This window comes from Trachurus trachurus, assembly GCF_905171665.1.
Source record: "Trachurus trachurus genome assembly, chromosome: 6".
NCBI classification, from domain to species: Eukaryota; Metazoa; Chordata; class Actinopteri; order Carangiformes; family Carangidae; genus Trachurus; species Trachurus trachurus.
In genome coordinates this window covers 22,185,210-22,207,559 of record NC_139897.1, presented here as the reverse complement: position 1 = coordinate 22,207,559, position 22,350 = coordinate 22,185,210, and the positions used below count along the sequence as shown (strand labels likewise).

The 22,350-nt window shown below is 41.1% G+C and overlaps 1 protein-coding gene across 1 annotated transcript in view; it reads left to right on the top strand.

Annotated features, from left to right (window-relative positions):
* nrn1la (neuritin 1-like a) overlaps positions 1 to 21,697 on the top strand; it is a gene marked incomplete at both ends in the record, with an annotated part of 72,896 nt that extends 51,199 nt beyond the window's left edge. The window contains 2 exons of the mRNA XM_083972912.1: positions 6,048 to 6,198; positions 21,397 to 21,697. Coding sequence (XP_083829038.1) covers positions 6,048 to 6,198; positions 21,397 to 21,697 — 452 coding nt within the window. The remainder of the gene's footprint in view (positions 1 to 6,047; positions 6,199 to 21,396) is intronic.
* Between the last annotated feature and the right edge of the window lie 653 nt (positions 21,698 to 22,350).

Here is a 22,350-nt window from a genome sequence, read left to right as displayed (position 1 = left end):
GGGGGACACATCAGAGTCGTTTTATTGATCGCCTGTCTCTTCTCCGTCTGAAACGACTTCTCCTGTCTCCCGCGCTATCACAGATTGTCATCGCTGATAACCATAGACACACCTACATGAAAATAACAACAAGAAGGATGACGGATGAGAAAACGTCGCAGCCTCATAATCAGACTCAAGTGGCTTTTTTTGTTTATCGCTGCATTAATCAGTCCGAGGTCCTGCTCATGTTTGCCAATTTCTGTTTAGGAGATTTATTTGTTTTACCCCAATCAATCAGTAATGAACGATGTATCTGTCCAAGCCGATGTCATCTTTAAGTCAACAGGGATTCATTCTTGTGGTAGCAATTTTCCAGGAGGACCTGTCCCACTGGCGTAGCCACGGGTGTGCCAGGGTGTGCCAGTGCCACCCACAGAGGAAGCTGGCACACCCAAAAATTTGATGCATTTTTTGTTTTTGTTATAGTCTATAGCTACTAACATGTTATCGATCAGTCAATACATTTGTAAAAATTGCCGTCAGGTGATGCGTTGCGACACCTGCACCGGCTCACGGAGAAACTGGACTAATAATAATTAACGAGTTCAAGGCCAAACCACGCCGTCTTGCCCTTTAAATTGAGAGCTGCGCAGTGCGCACAGGTAAACAGCGATATCGTTGTCCTCTTCTGCTTTGCGATATAAAACCATCAGGCCAGGCTGTTACATAATCATATGTAATGAATGATGAGCCCAGTAGTTGTGTTCAGATGGTTAAATAGCTTTGTTGATCATGCGATCAAAGTCATTTAAGCGCCGTTACGCACGCCGCACCTCTCTCGTCCAGTGCGCTCCTCTCCTCTCCTCCCTCTCCAGTACCTGGCTGCTCAGCTCTGGGACCGGGGCTGAGAGACGTCACCGCTGCCTTCACTCCGTCCGTGATCCCTCTGGTCAGTGCGTTTAGACCCGAGTGGCCTGAGTGTCCCACCTGAGCTCTGTGCCATAGCGCGCAGCTCCAGCTCAATGAATGACAGCAGGTCTCCCAGTTACCTGCTCAGCTGCTGCTCAACACTGATCAGAGCAGCTCTCTGAGCTCTCTGAGGTTTTATTATAAACTAAAATCTTCTTTTGTTCTTTGCCGCATACCTATATCTCCCCATCTTCTCTTCACTTCACTTCATCTCTTCTCTTCTTGTTCTACCAACCACATTTTAACTTTCTCATAGATAATCTCCCACGTTTCTTCTGCTGCAGCTCCACAATTTTTCCACAATATTTGTCCCTCTCTCTATTAATGCGTCGGATCAAATTTTTATTCTGCGTTTGTATCCATCCAGCTCTCTGTCCACACTCTCCATGGCGGAAACGGTTACGCACAAAACCCTCATTTAAATACTGCGGTTTGCGCGTGTTGTCATTTAGTGTGTTACTCTTAGTAGATCACCTATTGTGTGTGCGCTAACCAGACACGCAAAAGTGTGTTTTTTTTATGACTTTGTTATTGATTTATTTGAGCACGTCATATGTGTGAATGTTTAGACCTGTTGTACTGTTGACTATAAGAGCAGTTAAGCAGTTTTTTTTTACTCAGCGTTGCATATAGATTAGAAGATAAGTATGATCTTACAGGCTTATGATGCGACTGTTAAACCCAAGTTATTATGTGCAGTCTATGTCTGATGCTTGTTAAAGGCCTATGGCTTGTTGAGAGCGAATAACACATGGTTTGTTATTACTGATGAGAATGCACACAACATATAATGTTGGAATTCTTTTGAATATTTATGGAGGTGTAACGCTCAGTTTGTTGAAAATAAATTTGGCACACCCAGTCTTTGCAGGTGCACACCCAATGTCTTTTTTCTGGCTACGCCACTGACCTGTCCGTCCTGTCTCCGAGACACAACAGTGATATGATACTAATTTGCAAAGAAAAGTAATTTGAAGGACGCAGCTAATGAGGAAACATTGTCAAACTGGCAACTTGCAAAGTGTTGAACATGTTGTAAGATGTTCACTGAAAACATATTTCCATTTGTTTTCCTAAACTCCTAAATCTCTGCTTAGCAATCAGAGCATTATTATTATTATCACCAGCTTCTATCTTTACAGTGCATATCATTATACCTCCTTCATTACAGTATAACATCTTTTTTGTTTGCACCTGTATCTGTTATTTTTCACCAGAATTACTGAAAACAGATGGAACTGATTTATTTGCCCTATACACTTCTCTCAGTTTTACACGTTAAATGAACAAATCAACACAGGGACACAATTTTGATTTCACAAGGCTGTTAAAGCAGAACTTGTGAAATATGGATTGCTATGAATTTGACAGTCTTGTGAACATCTTGGTTTATGTCTTGTCTGGGTGCCTGTCTGGTTGAAGTTGGAGATGTTAAAAGAGACATATTATGACTATTTTCCTTAAACTAAAATAGTAAATAGTAGTAAAAAATAAATAAATTTGATCTCAGTCTGTAGTAGTAGTGGCTCTGTTGATGTTTGTGCGCATACGCGAGATTTGCTGCGAGATGTTCATTTGTCGTTGTAAACCATTGGATGTATGATGTAAACACGGAAGAACATCTTGCAGCAAATCTTACGCATCTCGCGCAGCCACTGGGAGATAGCTACTACTACAAAAAGACTAAAAAACAGACAGAAACGAGCAGTATGGAGGTATCTGGATGTTTCATAGTGTGTGTTTTGGACGATTCAAAAGTGAGCTCTATCCACCGCCATTATATGAAAATCCGTTGCCAGCCGGACCCCCCCCGGAACTCCAAAAGCGTTTTGATGACTCCAAAAGTTCTCCAAACCCTTCCTTGGCATGGCGGTCAGTAGAAAATTGGTGAATTATCGATTTTGGGTGAAGTATCTCTTTAATGTCATGCAATGTGTGACTCCTGAAGTTGAGATAGATTCTAGTTATACAAATCCTCTCTGAAGAGTTTCTGGAAATAAAAAGTTTAAATGGTTTTTGTTGCGGTGACCTGTCGTAACCTCTGTGCTGTATCTCTGTTGGGCGATCAGAGCTGCAGCCTCTTCAGCCTCTTGCCATCGCCTGATGTTTTTGTCCGCCTGTTTTTGACCTCCACCTGCTCGTTGTCTTCGGTGAGCTGTTTGAATTCTCACACTGTTGCATCTGAGTCATGCTCTTCGGCCCAGTATTTCCTGAACCGTAACAGCACGGCACATCACCACAACATCCACGGTTCAACTATCACCTGATGAACCTCTGTTGCATGTTATAACTGTCTCTCGGTCTCCCATCCCCACATTTCCAGTCTCCGTCTCTACAGATACCATCAAATAGAGGGGAAAGAAAAAGCAACAACATGGTTTTCCTGACACTTGAACGTTACATTTTCATTCTTAATACCACCACCTATAAAATTGTGATAGGTTGTCTTTTTCCAGCTGTGAATAAGTACAACGTCAGACCTTATTGAATCACAGGGGAGCGCTGTTGCCGGTGATTGAGGAGTTTGGGAACAACCTAGAAATGTTGAGACATGGTGAAGAAGAGAGAGAAAAGTTAAACGCCTGTGATAGATTAATCCAAACCTCTGCTTTCATGACAGTTTACTCTCTGCAAAGTCTTCCTGATTTATTCATGTGTATTTGCCTGGTGCTTATAAAATTGAGAAATTATCAACCTAATCAATGTCTTAATTTCAGAAAACACTGGTTCTCTGCTGTGCGTACATGAAACCTTCGTCCAGTGTTGATGCCAACCTCTGTTAATGATGGTGCAACTTGAAAACTACTAAATGAGGGTTAATTATTATTTTAAAACACAACAAACCAAATACAGTTCCTCTCTCTGAGAGATCTTTTCTGATCCTCCTCTGACTCAATAAACAGCTCTGAGCCTTGGTGAGATGCTGTAAATAGCTATGTACAAAGTAAATGACTTGTGAGACTGAGTTCACAGGGAAATGCATGTGTGTGTGTGAGTGTGTGTGTGTGTGTGTGTGTGCATACTGTATTTGTTTTAGTGCTTAATTTTTGTGAAACTCGTGTCCTATGAAGACATAAAGAAGAAGAAGCAACTTTCTGAATGGCCTTGATTTTAATTAACATTTTTGAAATGTGATTCACATTTCTCACATTAATTCAAACCTAAAATTTTGTAAAATCGGAAAATAAAATTCATTAATCCCAAATACATCCTGACATGCAGCGAAAATGCATCTCAAATTGGATTTCTCTCTCCTGCCAAAGGAAAGAGTGTCAAGCCATGTCACTTCCTCCCCTAACCTTTTACACGTTCCCAGAACTGAGAGTAAACACCTTGTCAGGCTTTATTCTCCATCAGCGTTGTCCCGACAATCCTCGCTGACAACTGACAAGAAGCCAAAACCTTCGCTGCTTGACACCTGACAGATTTGTTGTTGTTATTGTTCCCAGTTGGATCCTGATTATTTGACTTTTTGCATTAAGAGCTCTGCATTTAAAAAGTGGATGTTTATAAGCTGCAGTAGCAAAAGCTGTCTGGCTCCTGTTTAGCTTCTCTCAGCTCATTGTTTTGATTTTATTTCAGCCATAATTTCCATTTTGTTTCATCAGAGGGCAAATAAGTGGAGCAGCTTATTTGCCCTCTGATCAAGCGGCTGCCTGCTGTTTTCCCCACCACTTCAAACATGTTCAAACATTTTTACATAATCTGAACCATCACTATCACATATGGAGTAAAGTAATTAAAAGAAAACATCAGTGAACCAGCGGTGTTGAGTAAATTTGTTTTTGTTTGCTGTTGTTTTTATAGCTTTTTTTTAAACTTAAATTGAGGCATAATTAAACATAACAAGGAAAGCTGTGTTTGATAAATGTGTCTCGCTGTCTACGTGCAGAAATACTTAAGAATTTGTCTAGTGTGTAGCGTAGCCAGATAATCTGCTATTTTATCTAACTTCATTCAGCCTGCCGTGGTATTTAGGAAGAGCCAATTTGTAGGCAACACGGTATCTGTCCCTCTGGCTTAATTGGTTGTTGGTAAGATTTAATGTTTCTCCTGTTCTTAAAAGAAATGTGTCACTTTAGGAGTTTCTAACATCCTGCAGTTGCATCAATCTCATGTAAGATTGACACAGTTTATCTATCTATCTATCTATCTATCTATCTATCTATCTATCTATCTATCTATCTATCTATCTATCTATCTATCTATCTATCTATCTATCTATCTATCTATCTATCTATCTATCTATCTATCTATCTATCTATCTATCTATCTATGGACACAACACCGACATCTGAGGTGTATAGAGTTGTGATTCCCTGGTCTAAAACTATTCCCTGAAGGTTTCCTCACACTCTTACAGTAATCTAATCATCGTCAGCTGTCACTCAGGGAGTCGTCGTCCTCTGCATCTGCTCATTTTCTCAGCATGTGTCTTTTTTCTGACTTGTTGAGACAAAAAGAGAAAAATTCACATTTTGTGTGGGTTGTTGCATCTTTGATGATTTCAGTAAACTTCCTACTTTTAGCCTGTTTCGGTGACTGCGTCTTGGCTGCATTTTTGTTGTTATTGTTGTTGTTGTTGCTGCTGCTGTGAACACAATATGATGATCACTGAGGATGAATTTGTGTGGGACTGGGCTTGTCTTCCCCTGTTGTATCTCTATTTCCTGGTCAATGAGCCTTGATGTGTCTCATCTTTGATGTGAGCGATCAATCAGCTGCTGACTTTAAACACTGAATGAGTGAGAGAGGGGGAAGCACTGAAGATGGACCCACTGCTGCCTGTGTGTGTGTGTGCGTGCGTGCGTGTGATGATGGATAACACTCGGCCTCTCGGTCTATCATTGAAGCAAGCAGCTGCAGAGACAGCGGTGTCACTGCAGCTGCACTGACGCTCCTTTTATGCGCACTTGTCTCATCCCGCTCCAGTCCAACAGCTGCAGCCATTAACAAAGAGAAACAGTAATACATTTATTGTCAACAGATATTTCTGCTCAAATTGTTGTTCCCAGTTCATATTACACAGCAAGTACAACTTTCAATTCATCTCCTCTATGTGTGTGTGTTTGTGCTTTTTTGTGTGTGTTTTCCAGTGCTGAGCCCGTGCCCTGTGGCTACAGCTTCAGCCAGAAGGTGTCACTCCATCTATAAAGGTTTCGCTCAGTGTCTAATGACGCTGGGCGACAGTCTGACAGACAACGCCCGCAAGGACGAGGACATGCACGAGATTCACTCCATCTGCAGGTCAGTGTAATCACACATACACATGCAAAAAAAAAGAAGAGAGAAGTCAGGTCAGCATTAGTTACATCCGGTGGAGGAAGGTTTAGAAAACAAAGACATCAGTGCAGGAAATGAATATGCAAAGCTTTTGGAAGGAAAAGTTTAGAAAAGCATTTCACAAAACCACAAAGGTCTGCTATCTGATATCAATACATCTGCACGGTAACACAAATCGAAGTCTTGGCTCTGTAATCCCTCACTGGACTTACTCATGACCTGTTCACATGCAGCTGGGAAAATAATGTTTTCTCCCAATAACTGAACAATACAAAATAATGGCAACGTTATGACCAGATCAGTATTAGTAGTTATTTTTGTGTCTTGCACTTGAAGTTTCATTACTGTTGTAACGGATAAATCAATAGGTGCAGTGCTGGCGGTGAATATATACCTACTGTAACCTGTGCACAACACTGGACTGGGACTTACAGTAGTGTGTTACATTTACTACAGTACATGCTGTAAATTAGACTCTCCAGTGTTATTAGCTACATTAATGAGAACACTGCTGAGACAGTTTGCTGCCTGCACACTATACTATACTACCTTTGACTTGAGGACTGTGCAGGAGCGGCTCCAGCAAATCAGTGTTGTGGCTCCTCAAAGTTGGGGGACGTAAAACGACACCTGGCTCTGGAAGAGATTAAGAGGATAAAAAAAAAATGCTTGGATCCTACACTTCCCATAATGCAACTCAGTAACAATTTGATATGTTGTCAAATAATGAATGAGAGGTTGATGATGACAGAACGTGTTTATGGCCTTTTGTTTCTTAGTGCAAACCAGCGATGAGTGATGTGATTTGCCAAGAGTCAACGTATTAAAGGAATAGTTCACCAAAAAATGAAATTCATTCTTATATGAGAGTCAATAGCGCCCGACAAAAAAAGGTCCATAAAACTACACAAAAACCTTGTAATATTCCTCCTTCGTGCTCGTCCGCTGCAATCCAAGTGTCCTGAAGTTAAATAGTCCAGAGTTTACTCGAAACGACATCATTTAGGACATTGACAGCCTAAACCTGTAGGCCTCACTTGGACACAGCTTTACTTGCTAATACGCCTAGTGTTCGGCTAACTGATGTTTATGTTTACCCTTTTCACCTGTTTTAATTATTAGCATGCTAAAGTAGTGCGAACCACATTATTGACACACACCGCGTGCTAGTATGGATACAAGACAGCTACCAGACAGCTAAAGTGTTGTCAGGAGATTCTGCACAACAGTCTGTAGATGCTGCAGAGAGAAATGCATCCAGATGATTCTGTTATTTCAACTTCAAAAGTGCTGACTTCACACTTTCTGTCACTTTTTGTTTGATGCAAATAGAAGAAGTAGAAGCAGGTTTTGTTCATTTATATCTCCAATATGTCAATACAACATGTCAAAATAAGAAAAGAAGATTGAATGTTCATATGGGTGATGGTATGATGGAAAAAAAGATTAGGACATTAAAACACAATTAATATTTTATAAAAGGAAAAAATCAAAAGTATTCAAACCAGTCAAAAAAATCTCTTTGACCAATAAGAGTTAATATTTCTCCACTGCAAACTAAATTTTCATTTTCTCTGGAGAATTCCCTTTGTGTCATTGACATGCAGGCATCAAAGGATGGTGAATATACTCCCTGATAAAAATGAAAAAGGATTTTACTGAGTGGGGCTGTATGAGAGGAATACTGATCGTCTCATTTACACAAACCCAATTATTGCAGTGATCTATGCAGTGTGACTTCTATTGCCACCCATACCTCACACACCCTGTGAGTTGTAGTCAAAGAACATGTTTAGTTTCTACAGTGTAAAATTTATTTTCTACAAAGACCTCAGAGTTGATTTGTGTGATTTTTCTGTAACTTTGATTACAGTAAAAAATCTATTTTAAATGTTAAATTATTCTCATATTTTGTATAAGGAAATAAAAACCTGTTGATATGCAAATTGTTCTACTTTTCAAAGGTTTTCTGACATATTTGTTAGAGCTGTTTTACAGCCTATTAAAGTTAATTAAATACTTTCTTCCCCACTTTATCACCAAGCTCACATGGTTGGTTACTGTCCCAATTTCTTGGTTAGAAATATTGAATTCTGATTGTATGCTACTTCTAATTCATGCTATTTCAACACCTGCTGAGTCATTGTCAGTGCTTTGTTTGTCTTATATTATTATAATTAGGAGGGATTATAATCTCTTCTGGGGTCCAATTATGGTAAATAACCACACGGTCTTAACTCATGCTAACAAGATGAATCGTGTCACCTCAGCACTCTGCACAGTATCCTGTGATTCAAATCAAACTAGGCAGCTCAATATATTTGGAAACAGGCTTATTTGGTTTCTTTACTTCTAAGCGTCAGAGAAGAGAATCGACACCTTTGCTGGTGATACACTGTCATATTTACGGCACAGAAGACGACAGTCGGCTAACGTAGCTTAGCACACAGAATGGACACAGGGGGAAGCAGCTAATCCGGCTCTGTTTGAAAGTAACAAAGCAAAACAAATCTCACATTTATCTCTTGTAAACGTGACAAATGCTGGTTTATGTGTCAGACATAAGCTGTGTCCCAATTCAGGGGTATCCGCAGCCTTCACAGGCTGCATTTGAAGGCCGGTTGCATCACAGTGGCACAACTAGGCTGTCCCATTTTGAAGTTTCCTTCAAATGCGGCCAAGAAACGCATTTTTTCTTTTCCTGGGCAATGAAGGCTCAAAACGGGCGGATCCTTTGTGGTCCAACTGATCCACAAATTCATTGTGAGCCACAGACGACAAGAAAATGGCCACAAACAATAGTGAAAGAGAACCAGAGGACTGCATTTGTAAATGTAAGTATTAGTTCTCAGCTCAGTTAAACAAAGCAAAACCAAGGATCTAAAAACCTCATGTTAGGTGGTTAGAAGAAAAAAAACACTCAATGATACTTGGCGACAGGATCAGTGTTTTGTGTGACAACAGACAGGGAGGGATATTGTCGAATATCATCCAGTTTAGTTTCTGTGTTTGTGGTCGATGAAGCCCCAAAATTGGAACACAACTTATTATTTATATCTACATGTAACAAGCAAAGTTAGCTGCTGTTAGCATCCATGATGTCAGTCTAACTCACAAATAAAGCAAAAATATTTAACTTCTTCTTTTAGTGATAGTATTAAAAACTCTTAGTGCCCACAGAGATGTTGCACCGATGAATATTCCATAACCCTGAACATAGAGATGATGGTCATTGTAGAAAAATGAGGTTTAAAATTCTTGTTTTTAGTCGTTAAAAGTTGGACCACATAAGTTGGGTTCGACTATATATTACTTATACTTATGCATACTTATATAACTATAAATTAAGTTAAATACATAGGACAAGATGCATCTTTACTGATAAGAAATAAATATTTGACACAGCAGCACAAAAGAACATGGTATGTTAGAAGAAAGACGATAAAACACATAAGATAAAATAGAAGTACTATAATTGCACTGATGTTAATGATGAATTTTAAATTTTAATTTCAGACGGACTTCGACTATGAACACAAGCATCACTGGCTCTGCTCTGCCCTCAGCACATTTTCACTCTGTAGCGCCTTTCTTTTTTCTCTTTTCTCTCATTGTTTCGGCTACAGAGGCCTGATGACACCGATTAAATATGCAGAACATCATCTCCCCCCACAGCCCCCCCTAACCCCCCAATCCCTCCCAACTACTTTCTCTCACCACTTCATTTCTCTATATCCTGTATCCATCCATCATTGCTCTCTCTCTCTCTCCGTGTCATCTCCGCTCACCACTCTATTTATACATACCTCTGTCATCCATCTTCCGTGTCCTCTCGACCAGAGAAAAGGACCCATTAATGTGTGAAGGGTCTCAGAATAGGATCGCTGATTTGAGAGCAATGTTTCTGTCAAGTGAGATTTGCACAGTGCTGAAATCATACTGGACCCAGAATCATACGCAGATGGCATAGAGAGGTCAAGCACAGAGGTCAAAGCAGATGTGGCGCTAAGATAAAAGCACAGACAGGTGAAGTAGTTGTGTAATGCAACCTATTAAACAGCGACCCATGCTCTTTACTCACTGCAATATGAATGAGGCTTTTTTGCAACAACATATGTGTGCCATTAAAGGGGGATTGCCGTTCTTTACAATCTGGACCTTATTTCTAGCATAAAATACGATCATTTACTCACCTACGTAGATAACTTTGGTGTCATTACAAGTCGTTCAGACGAAATTAGATCCAGCCGAGAGCCGCGTATATCCGTATAATGCGAGTACACGCATTATACGATATTATATTAACAAGCTGCGCCGCACCACAGTCGGAGATGATATCATCCAGGTCAGAGGTCAGTAGGTCAACCTACAGACCCCGGATGTTGATAACAGCTAAGGGGAATAGCACTAGCGTATCATAACTAAATATTGGTGAAATGAACGAGTTTCGCGGCAGATAATGTGTTATTTAGAGACTGCATTGCGCTGCCCTGTGTTCTCGCATTATACGGCTATACGCGGCTCTTGGTTGGATCTAATTTCATTGGAGCGACTTGTAATGACACCAAAGTTATCTAGGTGAGTAAATGATCGTATTTTACGCTAGGATTAAGGTCCAGAATGTAAAAAACGGCAATTCCCCTTTAAATACAGCTTGCAGACATTTGATAGTTCACAAGGAGGTTTGTTGTAGGTATATTGATGCCAAAAAAATGTGACTGAATGGTATCTGAGGAAAAGCCCGATCAAACCGACTCCCCCTCTGCTTTCAGTGTCGCTCCTCTCATTGATATTGACATGGTGGAAAATTTAGAAACAGGGTTTGGTTTAACTGTGACTTTTGATTAAAGTAGGGGTGAGGGAATAGTTTCAAAAGCTTGTTTGTGTGTGTGTGTGTGTGTGTGTGTGTGTGTGTGTGTGTGTGTGTGTGTGTGTGTGTGTGTGTGTGTGTGTGTGTGTGTGTGTGTGTGTGTGTGTGTCGCCATGGCCCTGCAGCCCACCCATGGTACCAGTCCACTGTTGTTAAGTCTTTGCTATTCCTTGAGGTACCAATTAAACTACTAATCCTGCAACCCAGCCACCTCCGTGTGAGTGTTGCCTAATGCAGGGACACATAAGCTCTCTCTCTCTCTCTCTCTCTCTCTCTCTCTCTCTCTCTCTCTCTCTCTCTCTCTCTCTCTCTCTCTCTCTCTCTCTCTCTCTCTCTCTCTCTCTCTCTCCACATGTCCACACACACTTCCCTTCAAACCACACTCTCGTTCTCTGTGTCCTCGCTTCACTTCTTCTCACTTTCTTCGTTCTCTTTATCTCTTTCTCTCCATCACCTCACTCTTTCTTTCTTTCTATCTTTCTTTCTTTCTTCCTCCTTTTTTGCCCCGCCCCCTCCCCTTTTGTCTTTTTCACCTCCCTCCATCCATCCATCCCCCCATCCATCCATCCATCCATCCATCCATCCATCCATCCATCCATCCATCCATCCATCCATCCATCCATCCATCCGTCCAACCATCCCTCCCTTCCTCCCTCTTTCCACTCAGGAACATGGTTTTTAGCACTTCTATCAGAGCCACCTAATGAGGAGGTAGCATGGCACGTGCACACACACACACACACACACACACACACAAAATTCACACAAAAATTCAGACACACACACACACACACACACACACACACACACACACACACACACACACACACACACACACACACACACACACACACACACACACACACACACACACACACACACACACACACACACACACACACACACACACACACACACACACAGGAGGCTGTGATTTGCATCTAGGCCAAGGCTGCTCCATTGTCAGACTCTCCCAGGAGTACAGCACTGCTTTTATTCCTCCTATTCACAATAGACATTATGCAGTTGCAATCATTCACCGTATAGGTGAGGTGAGATGGAAATGTTTGGGACTGAAGATACAGAGGAATTAGGTACAATAGAATAAACAGTAACCTTTTGATGCAGGTATAAAATGAGTTGCAAAGCCTGACATTAAAAATAGGTACCACTTGACATTAAGTCAAAGTTAAATAAATAAATAAAGGTTTATATGGGTTATTATCACTAATAGGTTTTTAAGCTATTATTATTTGCAGTAATCCCCTATAACGCCCATTCTTACATTAATAAGAGGAGCGATATCCAGGTTGTGAACTTGTGGATTCTCTGAGTGTGTTTCAGTTACAGATTTATGGGCTTAAACCGATTTATTCTTGGTGTGTCGACATTGTACAGTATTTATTAATAGTTTAACAACATTTAATACCTGAACAATTAACAAGACTAAAGTTGCACAGTTGCACCTGTGGTTAGAGCCAAACAATTAAGCAAAGTATTATCAAGCATTACCAATTTCTCTATGTCCAAGTAAAATATCCAAATCATAATATGCAGATTTTTTTTTAATCAGGGTAAAGCATCACGGTGCTACAGAAATGACCCGTTCTGCAAACTATGTCCTCCTGACATGGAAAAACAAGTTCAAAATCATTTCATTTTTAAACTTACTATTCAGTAAAAATAAAATGGAAACATTTAATTCAAACTGAAATTTTGACTCAAATGAGATTATCTGTGATATCATTTTCCATGTTTAACAATAATCTCAAGGTACAGAAGTGCTTTGGGCTAAAATGTTCACACACACCCCTGGTCAGCACTTTCTTTTCTGTCATTAGTTTTGTAAGAGATTTGATCATAAACCAAAGCACTGGACAAAAAGTTTTCTTAAATGTGGAGGTGGAAAATGAAAATCCAATCTCATTTTGGCACCAGAGTCCTGAAGGTGCTATAAAGTCATCAGGTGACTGTGAAACTCTGTAGAGAAATTGGTGCCAGTTCATCAAACACATGATTAGATATGAAACACTTGACCTGCTGGAGGCCCAGGAGGAATCACAAGAGTCATTACAATCGATTATCGATGGAAATATCTGCTGCAAATTTCATGTCAGTCCATGTGATAGTTGTCAACGTATTTTCACTGTGAATCACAAATGTCACTGCGGCACCGGAGGGAAAAGGTTGGGGCTCATTAAAGCCATTAAGATTCATAACATTGTGCTCATGAACGTCTCAGCACATTTTCACAGTAATCCATCAGATATTAGAAGAGATATTTCAAAATCCACCAAAAATATCTATCTGCCTTCCGTCTTCCAGACTAGTTACAGGTCACATCACTGTTTATCCAGAATCATTTGAAAATTTAAAGGGATAGTTCACCCAAAATTCAAATTTCACTCATTTTCTACTCACCCTCGTGTCAACTAAGGGCTGGGAGAAGTTTCAGACTCATCCGTGCCCACTTTTCTTCGTCCAAAAAGACACACCAAAAACCATCCAAATACCTCCATACTGTCTGTAATGTCCGTCTTGTATTGAAGCCCCGACATGAGAAATTGTTCAGAAAAAAAAGTCTATATTTTAATCTTATTTGTAGTGGACGCTCCCAGTGTCAGTTCACTGCTCTGCCGGTGTCAGTGCAAATCGTGCGAGATTTGAGACTGAGACACTGGAAGGTATTTGGATGTTTTTTGGTGTGTCTTTTTGGACGAAGAAAAGTGAGCCCCGTTTGCAACCGTCATATGACAATGCAGTGCTGCGGGGACCCCCCCCCCCCCTGTAACTTAAAAAGGCACGGAGGACTCTGAAACTTCTCCCAACCCTTAGTCGACATGAGGGTGAGTAGAAAATGAGTGAAATTTGAATTTTGGGTGAACTATCCCTTTAACCTTTTGTATGAAATTTTGTTGTGATTGCTCTATGAAATCTTGAGCGATTGCCTAAAAGGTGTTTTCTGAAATCTCCACCTTTGACATTTGAGTAAAATAAAAAACTTAATCAGTCCGTCTTTGAGTCCTGGTGAATGTTTGTGCCACATTTGAAGGAGTCGTCACTGAGATATTGTGTCCACGAAAATGGGATGCACAAACAACCTGACAACAACTCAAGATGTTGTCGGTGCAGATCTCATGATATGCAAACAATGCCTTCTATACAAAAAAAAGGAGAAAAGAAAAAGAAAGGACAAGATACCAATCAGTAAAAGCGGTTAAATCTTAACAGCACTGAGAAAAGTCGTCACTGAGCTGAAGTATTTGTAGAAACAGGAGTGAGGAAAGAACACGGCGGTTGTCTCCTTGGTTTCAGTCATGCGAACAAAAGCCGGAGTCTACAGTTGCTAAAATGGGTGTTATTGGAAAACTCTCTCACAAGGTTGAGTTTTCTTTCACTCAGTCTTCCTTCAGAGCAGCCCGTCTATTTCCCTTTATACTTTTATCCTCTACAGATTTAGATAAGGCCATTCATGTTTTCATTGCATCTCATTGCGGCGCTCTCTGTTCCCGTTCCCACCTCAGTTTAAAGTCACTTTCGGGCTACAACTTATTCAGGATGCAGCAGTTAGGATTTAAACTGCTGCCAAACAAAGCTGCCGTGAATATTCCCAAGTTCAGCATCTCTCACTGGGTATCACGTCGATTTTAGAAATGATTTAAAGGGGGCAAGGAGGAAGAATTGTGTGTCTTTCTTTATATAAAGAAGCTGTCACACGCAGTCATCACAGATCTATGAAGGCCTTTGCTGCCCACATGAAATAGCCTGTGTAACATGAATAAAAAATAGTTATTTACAGTTTAAACCTTCAATGCAGTGATGCTGCAGTTGCAAAATATAGATCAACTCTTGTGTGAGCAGAAAGCAGAGAAGCTTTTCTCTGCGACAAGGTGAAGGAAGCTGCCTTGGATTGTGTCAAGCAGTAACCCTGATGAAGGCCACTGCAGCTCAAATGTGTTGCTTTAATATAAAAGCTTTGTCAAAGTCTTCCGCAAGAATATGCAAGAATTCTTTTCATTTCTTTTGCTCCTTTTCAATCCGTCTAACATGCCGGAGCTGAGAGGCTGCGACAAAAAAAATGTTTTTTTTTCTTTCTTTCTTTTTTTTACCTTTTAGTGCATCAACCTTGGACAGAAAAGTCACGACACTGTGTGAGGTTTCTACAGAGATATGTAAAAAAGACCAAGAGCATTGAGGATATAGACCGCCCCGCCTCCCTCCACCCCCTTTTTATTATTACAACCACGTTGTGTTATTTTCAGCTGTGATAGAAATTTAATATATTACAAAAAACATGATTGTTGAATGTTCTATTATGATTTTTTTTGTGTGTGTGTGTGTGTGTGTGTGTGTGTAACAGATCAAAATGTGCGACATTGTGAGACTCAAATTATAAGAAATACAGTCACAAATTTTTACACAAGTAACGACCATAAGTGTTCTTGCTGTACAGTCTGATGTCACATTGAACTTGAACTTTGACCTTTTGGAGATAAAATGTCATCACTTCATTTTATCCTATTTAACGTTTGAGTTCAGTGTTGTTTTTGGTGGCCTGTTTTAATTTTAGTCTAGTCTTTGTGTCACACCGTCATTTTAGTTTGTCTCAGTCGATGGATGATCCCCGGCTGCTCGGCCATCGGTCCCTTTCTTTGTGTCAGACTTAACTTTGTTTCTTAAATTGTTGTTAACGCTAACCCACCGCAGCTGCATCTTCTAAATAATACTGCGAGTGCGGACTGAGGAAGTGACGTCACCTAGGAAACAGAAATAGCTACCGCAAAATAATAATAATAATGTGACTAAACATTATAACGTTATTTCGCCTTGTCTCGTTTTGGTCAACAAAAGAGAGACATTTTAGCAGAGTTTTATTTTGTAAAACACATTTCGTTTCGTTCTTATTCGTCAACAATATTGCATTATCATATGACCACCATTTACGTTGCGTCTCGTCTCATTTTCGTCATATGATAAAGGTTAATTGACGATGATATTTCGTCATAATTTTCGTTGATGAAAGAAACATGACACTAGTTGTGTCATAATTTTGGTTTTGGCCCAAAACACGATGTGTAAGGTCACAATGACCTTTGACTACAACTCAATACATATAAGGGGCGTGTCCACTGCAGGAACTTTACGGTAATTTTTTGGGGCCGGGGCTGGTGGTGCGTGTCTCCATAGCAGGAACTGCCCCAAAGGACGATGTCCTAGAACTTTTACAGGGGCTAAAATAAGTGGCATTTATAAAACTCAACACAGGAAAAGCATTCATAGAAAGCATCGGTACGGCTGGAAAAGCAACCAAGCGCAGTAAAACAAGACAAGATGTATGATAAGTGGACAGACGCCTATGCAATTACGCCATCAGAACAGCATTTTTAAAACTTGTCATTATTAGAAAGCGTCTACACTGCCGGAAAAAAACAACAACAACAACAAGAACAGTAAAAAAAAAAAAAAAAAAAATTCTGCACAACGATTACACAACGATTACATCGCCCCAAGAGTCTGGCGGGTCCTGCTCTGCAGTGGAGACACGGAGGGCGAGAGGTTCCTGTGAAAGTTCCTCCACCTCTTCCAAACTCATTTAGGAGTTTTGAATATTTGCTGTTATTCAGTCTCAGATAATCTCTCGTCAGCGGGGAGCAGAAACTGTAGCAGCTCCACAGAATTACAGCACTTTCCTACTTTAGCTAAATGTGCGAAACATTGCCCCAGATGCCAGTTTCTGTATGTATCCTGAAACACGGAGCTCAGGAAACTAAACTCAGTCGACACCCATGTGATTCGTTTTCGAGTCAAAAAATAAGCCGGGGTTTGGAGGTTTTCAGGTAACAGCAGCAGCAGCAGCAGCAGCAGCAGCAGCAGTGTGTTAGCAGCAGAACAGACATACACTCGGGAGGATTTCGTATTGTGAAAGCAGCTGGTTGTCTGTCAGTGTCCTGTATTTCTGCTGTCTCTGCACCACCTGTGACTTTAGCAGAGACCAGCGCACCTACAGTACACCCCAGCACACACACCGATACAGATGAAGAACTATGCACCACTGCACAAGACACAATCACTTTCTCCGTCTGATTTTTGCCATCCCTTACACACACACACACACACACACACACACACACACACACACACACACACACACACACACACACACACATGCACTGTTTCCTCATATGAGCGAACAGAAAGCAGCCAGATGCCGACAGCCCGCGGGGGCCACTCCCCTCCATCAGCTGCTCCTCCCACAGCAGCAGGTAAGCAGCCTTCAGCATCCGCTCTGTCAGAGGTGGACCTCTGGAGAGCTGAAGTCCTGGACATAGGCCAAGCAAACACACACACACACACACACACACACACACACACACACACACACACACACACACACACACACACACACACACACACACACACATAGATGCAGAGTCATCAAGGGAGGCCAGGCCTGTTTTATGAAACTACATGTGTGTGAGAGTGAGAGAAAGCCTGGTTGTGTTTCTCCTGCATAATATTGACACAGTCGCAAAATTCATGATGCGTGCAGGATTCTGCCAGAGGGAGACAGAGAGAGTGTGTGTGTGTGTGTGTTTGTGTTGCATTTCTGTACATATGATCAGAAGCAAATGTCCTCAAACTGACACAGCAGCAGCACAGACAGAAGAAGAGAAGTCCTCCAAACTGAAGAAATGTGTTTTAGAGCTGTAAGACTTCAGGAGTTCGGTTAAGGTGAGACGAGTTACAGCCACTACTTTGCAGGATTAGTAATGATATAACCCTTCAGTGCTCAAGAACATCATAGGAGGAGAGTGTCCCATCCCATCATGTTTATCTTATTTGTTTGAAATAAATTCTGGTGATCAATCCCTCACCAACCACAGCGATGAATAAAAAATGAGAAAGTGCTCCCTGCAGACGCCGCCAGACTCACCAACATTAGATCTTTGTCTCTCTTGTGTCCCTTTCCTTTGGTGGAGCACATCAAAAGCTGATTCCATGATTAGTTGCCTTTGGTATATTATAGTATATAGAATATGTAGTATAAATGTAAGAAGCCATGAAGCCTGACAAGAAACAAGACTTAGTTAAAAACTGAGTGTGTGGCAGGGACCGCCTGTGGTCGAATCCTGGTTTTATAATATAACCTCGTCATTGTCTGACAAAGACCAAACAGATAAATGAAAGACAAAGACTGAGCTGTGATTTGAGCTGTAATTATTTATAAACACTCAGAGAGAAAGTTATCTTTCTTTTTAAGTTATTATTTCATTTTTTATTTTGCCTTTATTATAGTCATAGCAAGACAGAATGAGAAAACTGGAGAGAAAGAGAGAGAGCTTATGGGCCACGGGCTGAAGTTGTACTTGGTCAGGTCCACAAGGTCCAGTTCACAGGCAGGAAAACCAGGTGAATTACTGAGATATGTACTTTTGTCTCCTGAAAAGCTCACAGCCTCTGTCTGGGAGCCATAACAGTTTAGCTGTTATTTACTTTCTACTCCAAAGCGTAAGATACTTTTATTTGCGTCTATCTCCCTCTCGCTGATACGTACAGTCAGTGGTAGCGGTAAGTGCGAAGCCTCATTACTGAAGACTCAGGACTCTTTCTTCTGCTTTCTCTGCTCAGCGTCTCTTACGTTGAATTATTCCTCTGTGTCCTTCGGTGATAATGATACATGCGATGAAATTAGTTTATGTTCTGTTCTGTAATGGAGGTGAGACTCTGTGTATTGGAAGTACTCCTCTGCTTCCCTAGAGTTCCCGGGCAGTGCAGTAGACTAGAGTTCAGCACTCAGTCAGTCATTCACAACCCCAACCATAACCTTCCTTTTCCTGAACCTAACCAAGTAGTTTTACACCTATACCTATAACCGAGCTCTGATCGATGGAGACAAACGTTACACCACTGTGTGTTACTCTGCATCAGCTAACAGCTGTTGGACCAAAAACAAAACCATGTTGTTTTCTATGTCTTTGTGTGAAATACAAGTTATAGTGTGAGAATGATATGGCTTTGAGATTGATGGAAACCGTTTTGAGCTGAACTCTCGGTTCCCCACTGCGTCCAGGGTTTGCGTTTCACTCTAAATATGTCCTAGATCAATTTCTGGTCTAAGTGGATGAAGATGGAATTCATATTGAATTCATATTGACAGCATTATGCACAACGTTTTCGACGAGTGTGCGTGACATAAGGACATAGCTCTTCCACTGTGACAGTGGCACAGCAGCACGCCGTTCACCATGGTGTTCACTATATGGACGTTTCATCGTGTTAATGCGCTTTAAGTATTTAAGAGTTGTTGCATTTGAATGTTTTGTGTCAAGCAGATTTTGAACAGAGCCATCTGCTTCTGCTTTCTCCACCAGCCCTCTCTCTCTCTCTCTGTTCTTCTATTTAACACTCAGCCAGTATTTCCTCTGAGACAACACATTCATGATGAGAGGAAGAATTAGCAGCTATTTACAGTCAGACTCAGCGTTGGATGTGCAGCTGGAAGGTTATTTGAATGAAGTTTAATGCCAGAGTTCACTGAGAAAAGTTGTTCTATTTGGCTCTATTTTTCTTCCCTTATTGTGACTCTTCTTGGTCTAGACAGTGTTTCAAACATCCGCTTTGCTTCAAATTTATATAACACAGCGGCTATTCAACAAACACAGAGTTCATGACAGCTTTTCCATTCTCTGAATGAATGACGGTTTTCCAAGTTTCTGTCTAACCTGCAGGGAGACCTTTGCCTGGAGTGGTGAAGATCAGCAGATGGTCTCTTGGCAACTACCAATAGAAACCGAGGTAGCAAAGAGGCTGAATTTGATTTAGTCGGTGAAAGGACTTCTGCCTCTGTCAGTGCATCCTTATCAGTTACTTTCAGAGCTGTCTGTTTAGATCTTCAACAGCGGTGAGGTATGAATGTCAGACGTGGCTCGGTTGCACGAAGTCAAAGAGGCGAAGACAAACCCACGTAAAAGGAGCATCCAACCTGATTTGACTTTGACGATTTTGATTAAATTATAAACATATAAAGTGCAAATCCAGGTTAAAACTGAGTAAAAAGCTGGACTGTGTCTGAGGCTGAAAACTGCTGTGAGCAACTTCTTTTGATGCACAGTGGTTAAATCCTGCAGAAAAAAGTCCCTGAACGCCACTCGATGACATAATGCGCAAAATGAGCTATTTTATTAATTCATCACATTTTATTTACCTTCTGCCTGGCATCAGCCTTTTATCTGTTCCCTTCTCTCCTCCTTTCCGTGTTCACACATACACAGTACCAACTTTAAAGCAGATATCAGCTTCACGGCCGTTTCGGCTAATGCTGCGTTCAAGGCAGGCTTTTGAAACCGTAAGTTACAGCTTCAAGTCACAACTACGACTTGGTAGCGTTCCAGGTAACCCGTAGCTCGTGTTTTTACCATCCTGTTGTCTGTGAAAGTTCCCTATAACGGCCACTCGTAACTTCCGACCCGTGAACTCGTACCAGATCGAACTGGTATGACTTCACAGGAAGGAAAAACACAAAGTACGAGTTTCTTTGAACGCACCATGAGTTAGCAGCCCCCGCCCTTGTCAGGCATCAATTGGTCCTCGTGCTACGTCACCACATTCACGCGCATCCCTTGGCTGCACACACAGCCCTTCATGCCGTTCTCTCTCCTCATTGGATAACACTTGTATCCCACAAGGAAAATTTTCTCCTCGGGTTACAGCAGAGCAGAGTGACGGAGAGACTCGTGTTTAGGCTGAAATACTTCATGTAAGTGATTGCTGACGGAAAATAGGACTATTTAGGACTTATATTAACAAAAACATTCCACTGATATCTCCTTTAAAGTTGTTCCCGTTCATATATTTTTCTTTTTCTGTTGCCTTACAACATAATAAGTCTGAAACAGTGACTCAAACTTGGCCCATTAAGACTACATATTAACCAGCTGCCACTTCCAAGCTATTCATGTGGCAGTGCTGATACATTAAGTTTACTTTTAGCCCTTTTTGAGATGAGCAACATGTATTCCTCCACAGTGCAGTGAGTTCTCCCCATACTGGGTTCCTTCATCCACCACATTCATTAGTCATAAATACAGTACAGTATTATTATTATTTTTTACTAGTGGTTATTCAAAACTCTTATAATGTTTAAGGGTTTAAAACTCCAGATATAACTTTTCTTTCTGGTCCAACTGTCTCTGGATTATTATAGGCTATAGTGTGTTTAGATTTTGGTGTCATCTGTCTTTGTGTCCATCTTTCCAACCTCCTTCTCTTTGTCTCTCTCTCTCTCTCTGCAGGTCGTGGGACGAGTTCCATGACTGTGCTAACGTGGCGATGGCTGGCTGTCCGGAGGAAGCGGCAGCTGTGTGGGAGTCTCTCCGCCAGGAATCCAAAAAGATGCAGTTCTCCGGAAACCTTTACGACATGTGCTCCAACCGAAACAGCCACGCGGTCGCCTCGGTCTCCCCACACGGTTCGCCCAATCAGGAAGAGATCAACCAGGAGTCTCTAAGAGCGGGTGCTGCTGATCATCTGGCAGGCTGCCTCCACGTTCTGGTGCTACTGTCTCCTCTGCTGCTCTTGTTTTTTTGGATATAATTACCCTAAAGAAATGGGACTAATGTGAATAGATATAAACTTTGTGTATTTTTTTTCCCCCCTCCACGAGTCCATAGACTTTCCACAGTTTTTTCTTCTGCTCTGCCGGAGGGTGAATACTTCTAACTGCATGTTCAGAGGCCCGACAGTCTTTTTGATAATGTATCTTTAAACTGCCTGTGCCGTTTCATGCATATTCTCTGCCTTTAAATTAGTCGCTCTGTTGCAAACTCACACAAAATTTATACAGAGCTACACAACCACTGTACAAACAGGCCTGCAAACACATGCATAGTTAAACAGATGCAAACAGCAGCCTCATGTCATCTGTCCTTATCTCCTATCCCCCTACATCTACTTAGTGTGAGCTAGTATATGATGGTTCCAGGGGGAGGCAGCCTTCCTGAGTGTAATAAGAGAGATATAATAACAACGTTCGACTTAAAATAAACCCGAAAACTAATTGATGAAGATGCCAGATGTCGTAACTAGTTCCAGCTGAACTCATTTATGTATCATCTTTACAGAATGAACCATTTGATAGATGGTGAATCTAACAGCCCTGGCTTTCTTGCTCCTTGCAGTTGGACTCTATTTTGCTAACTTTTTCAGATTTTTTTCCCCCTTTTAATTTTCCTTTTTTGGTCTCTGAG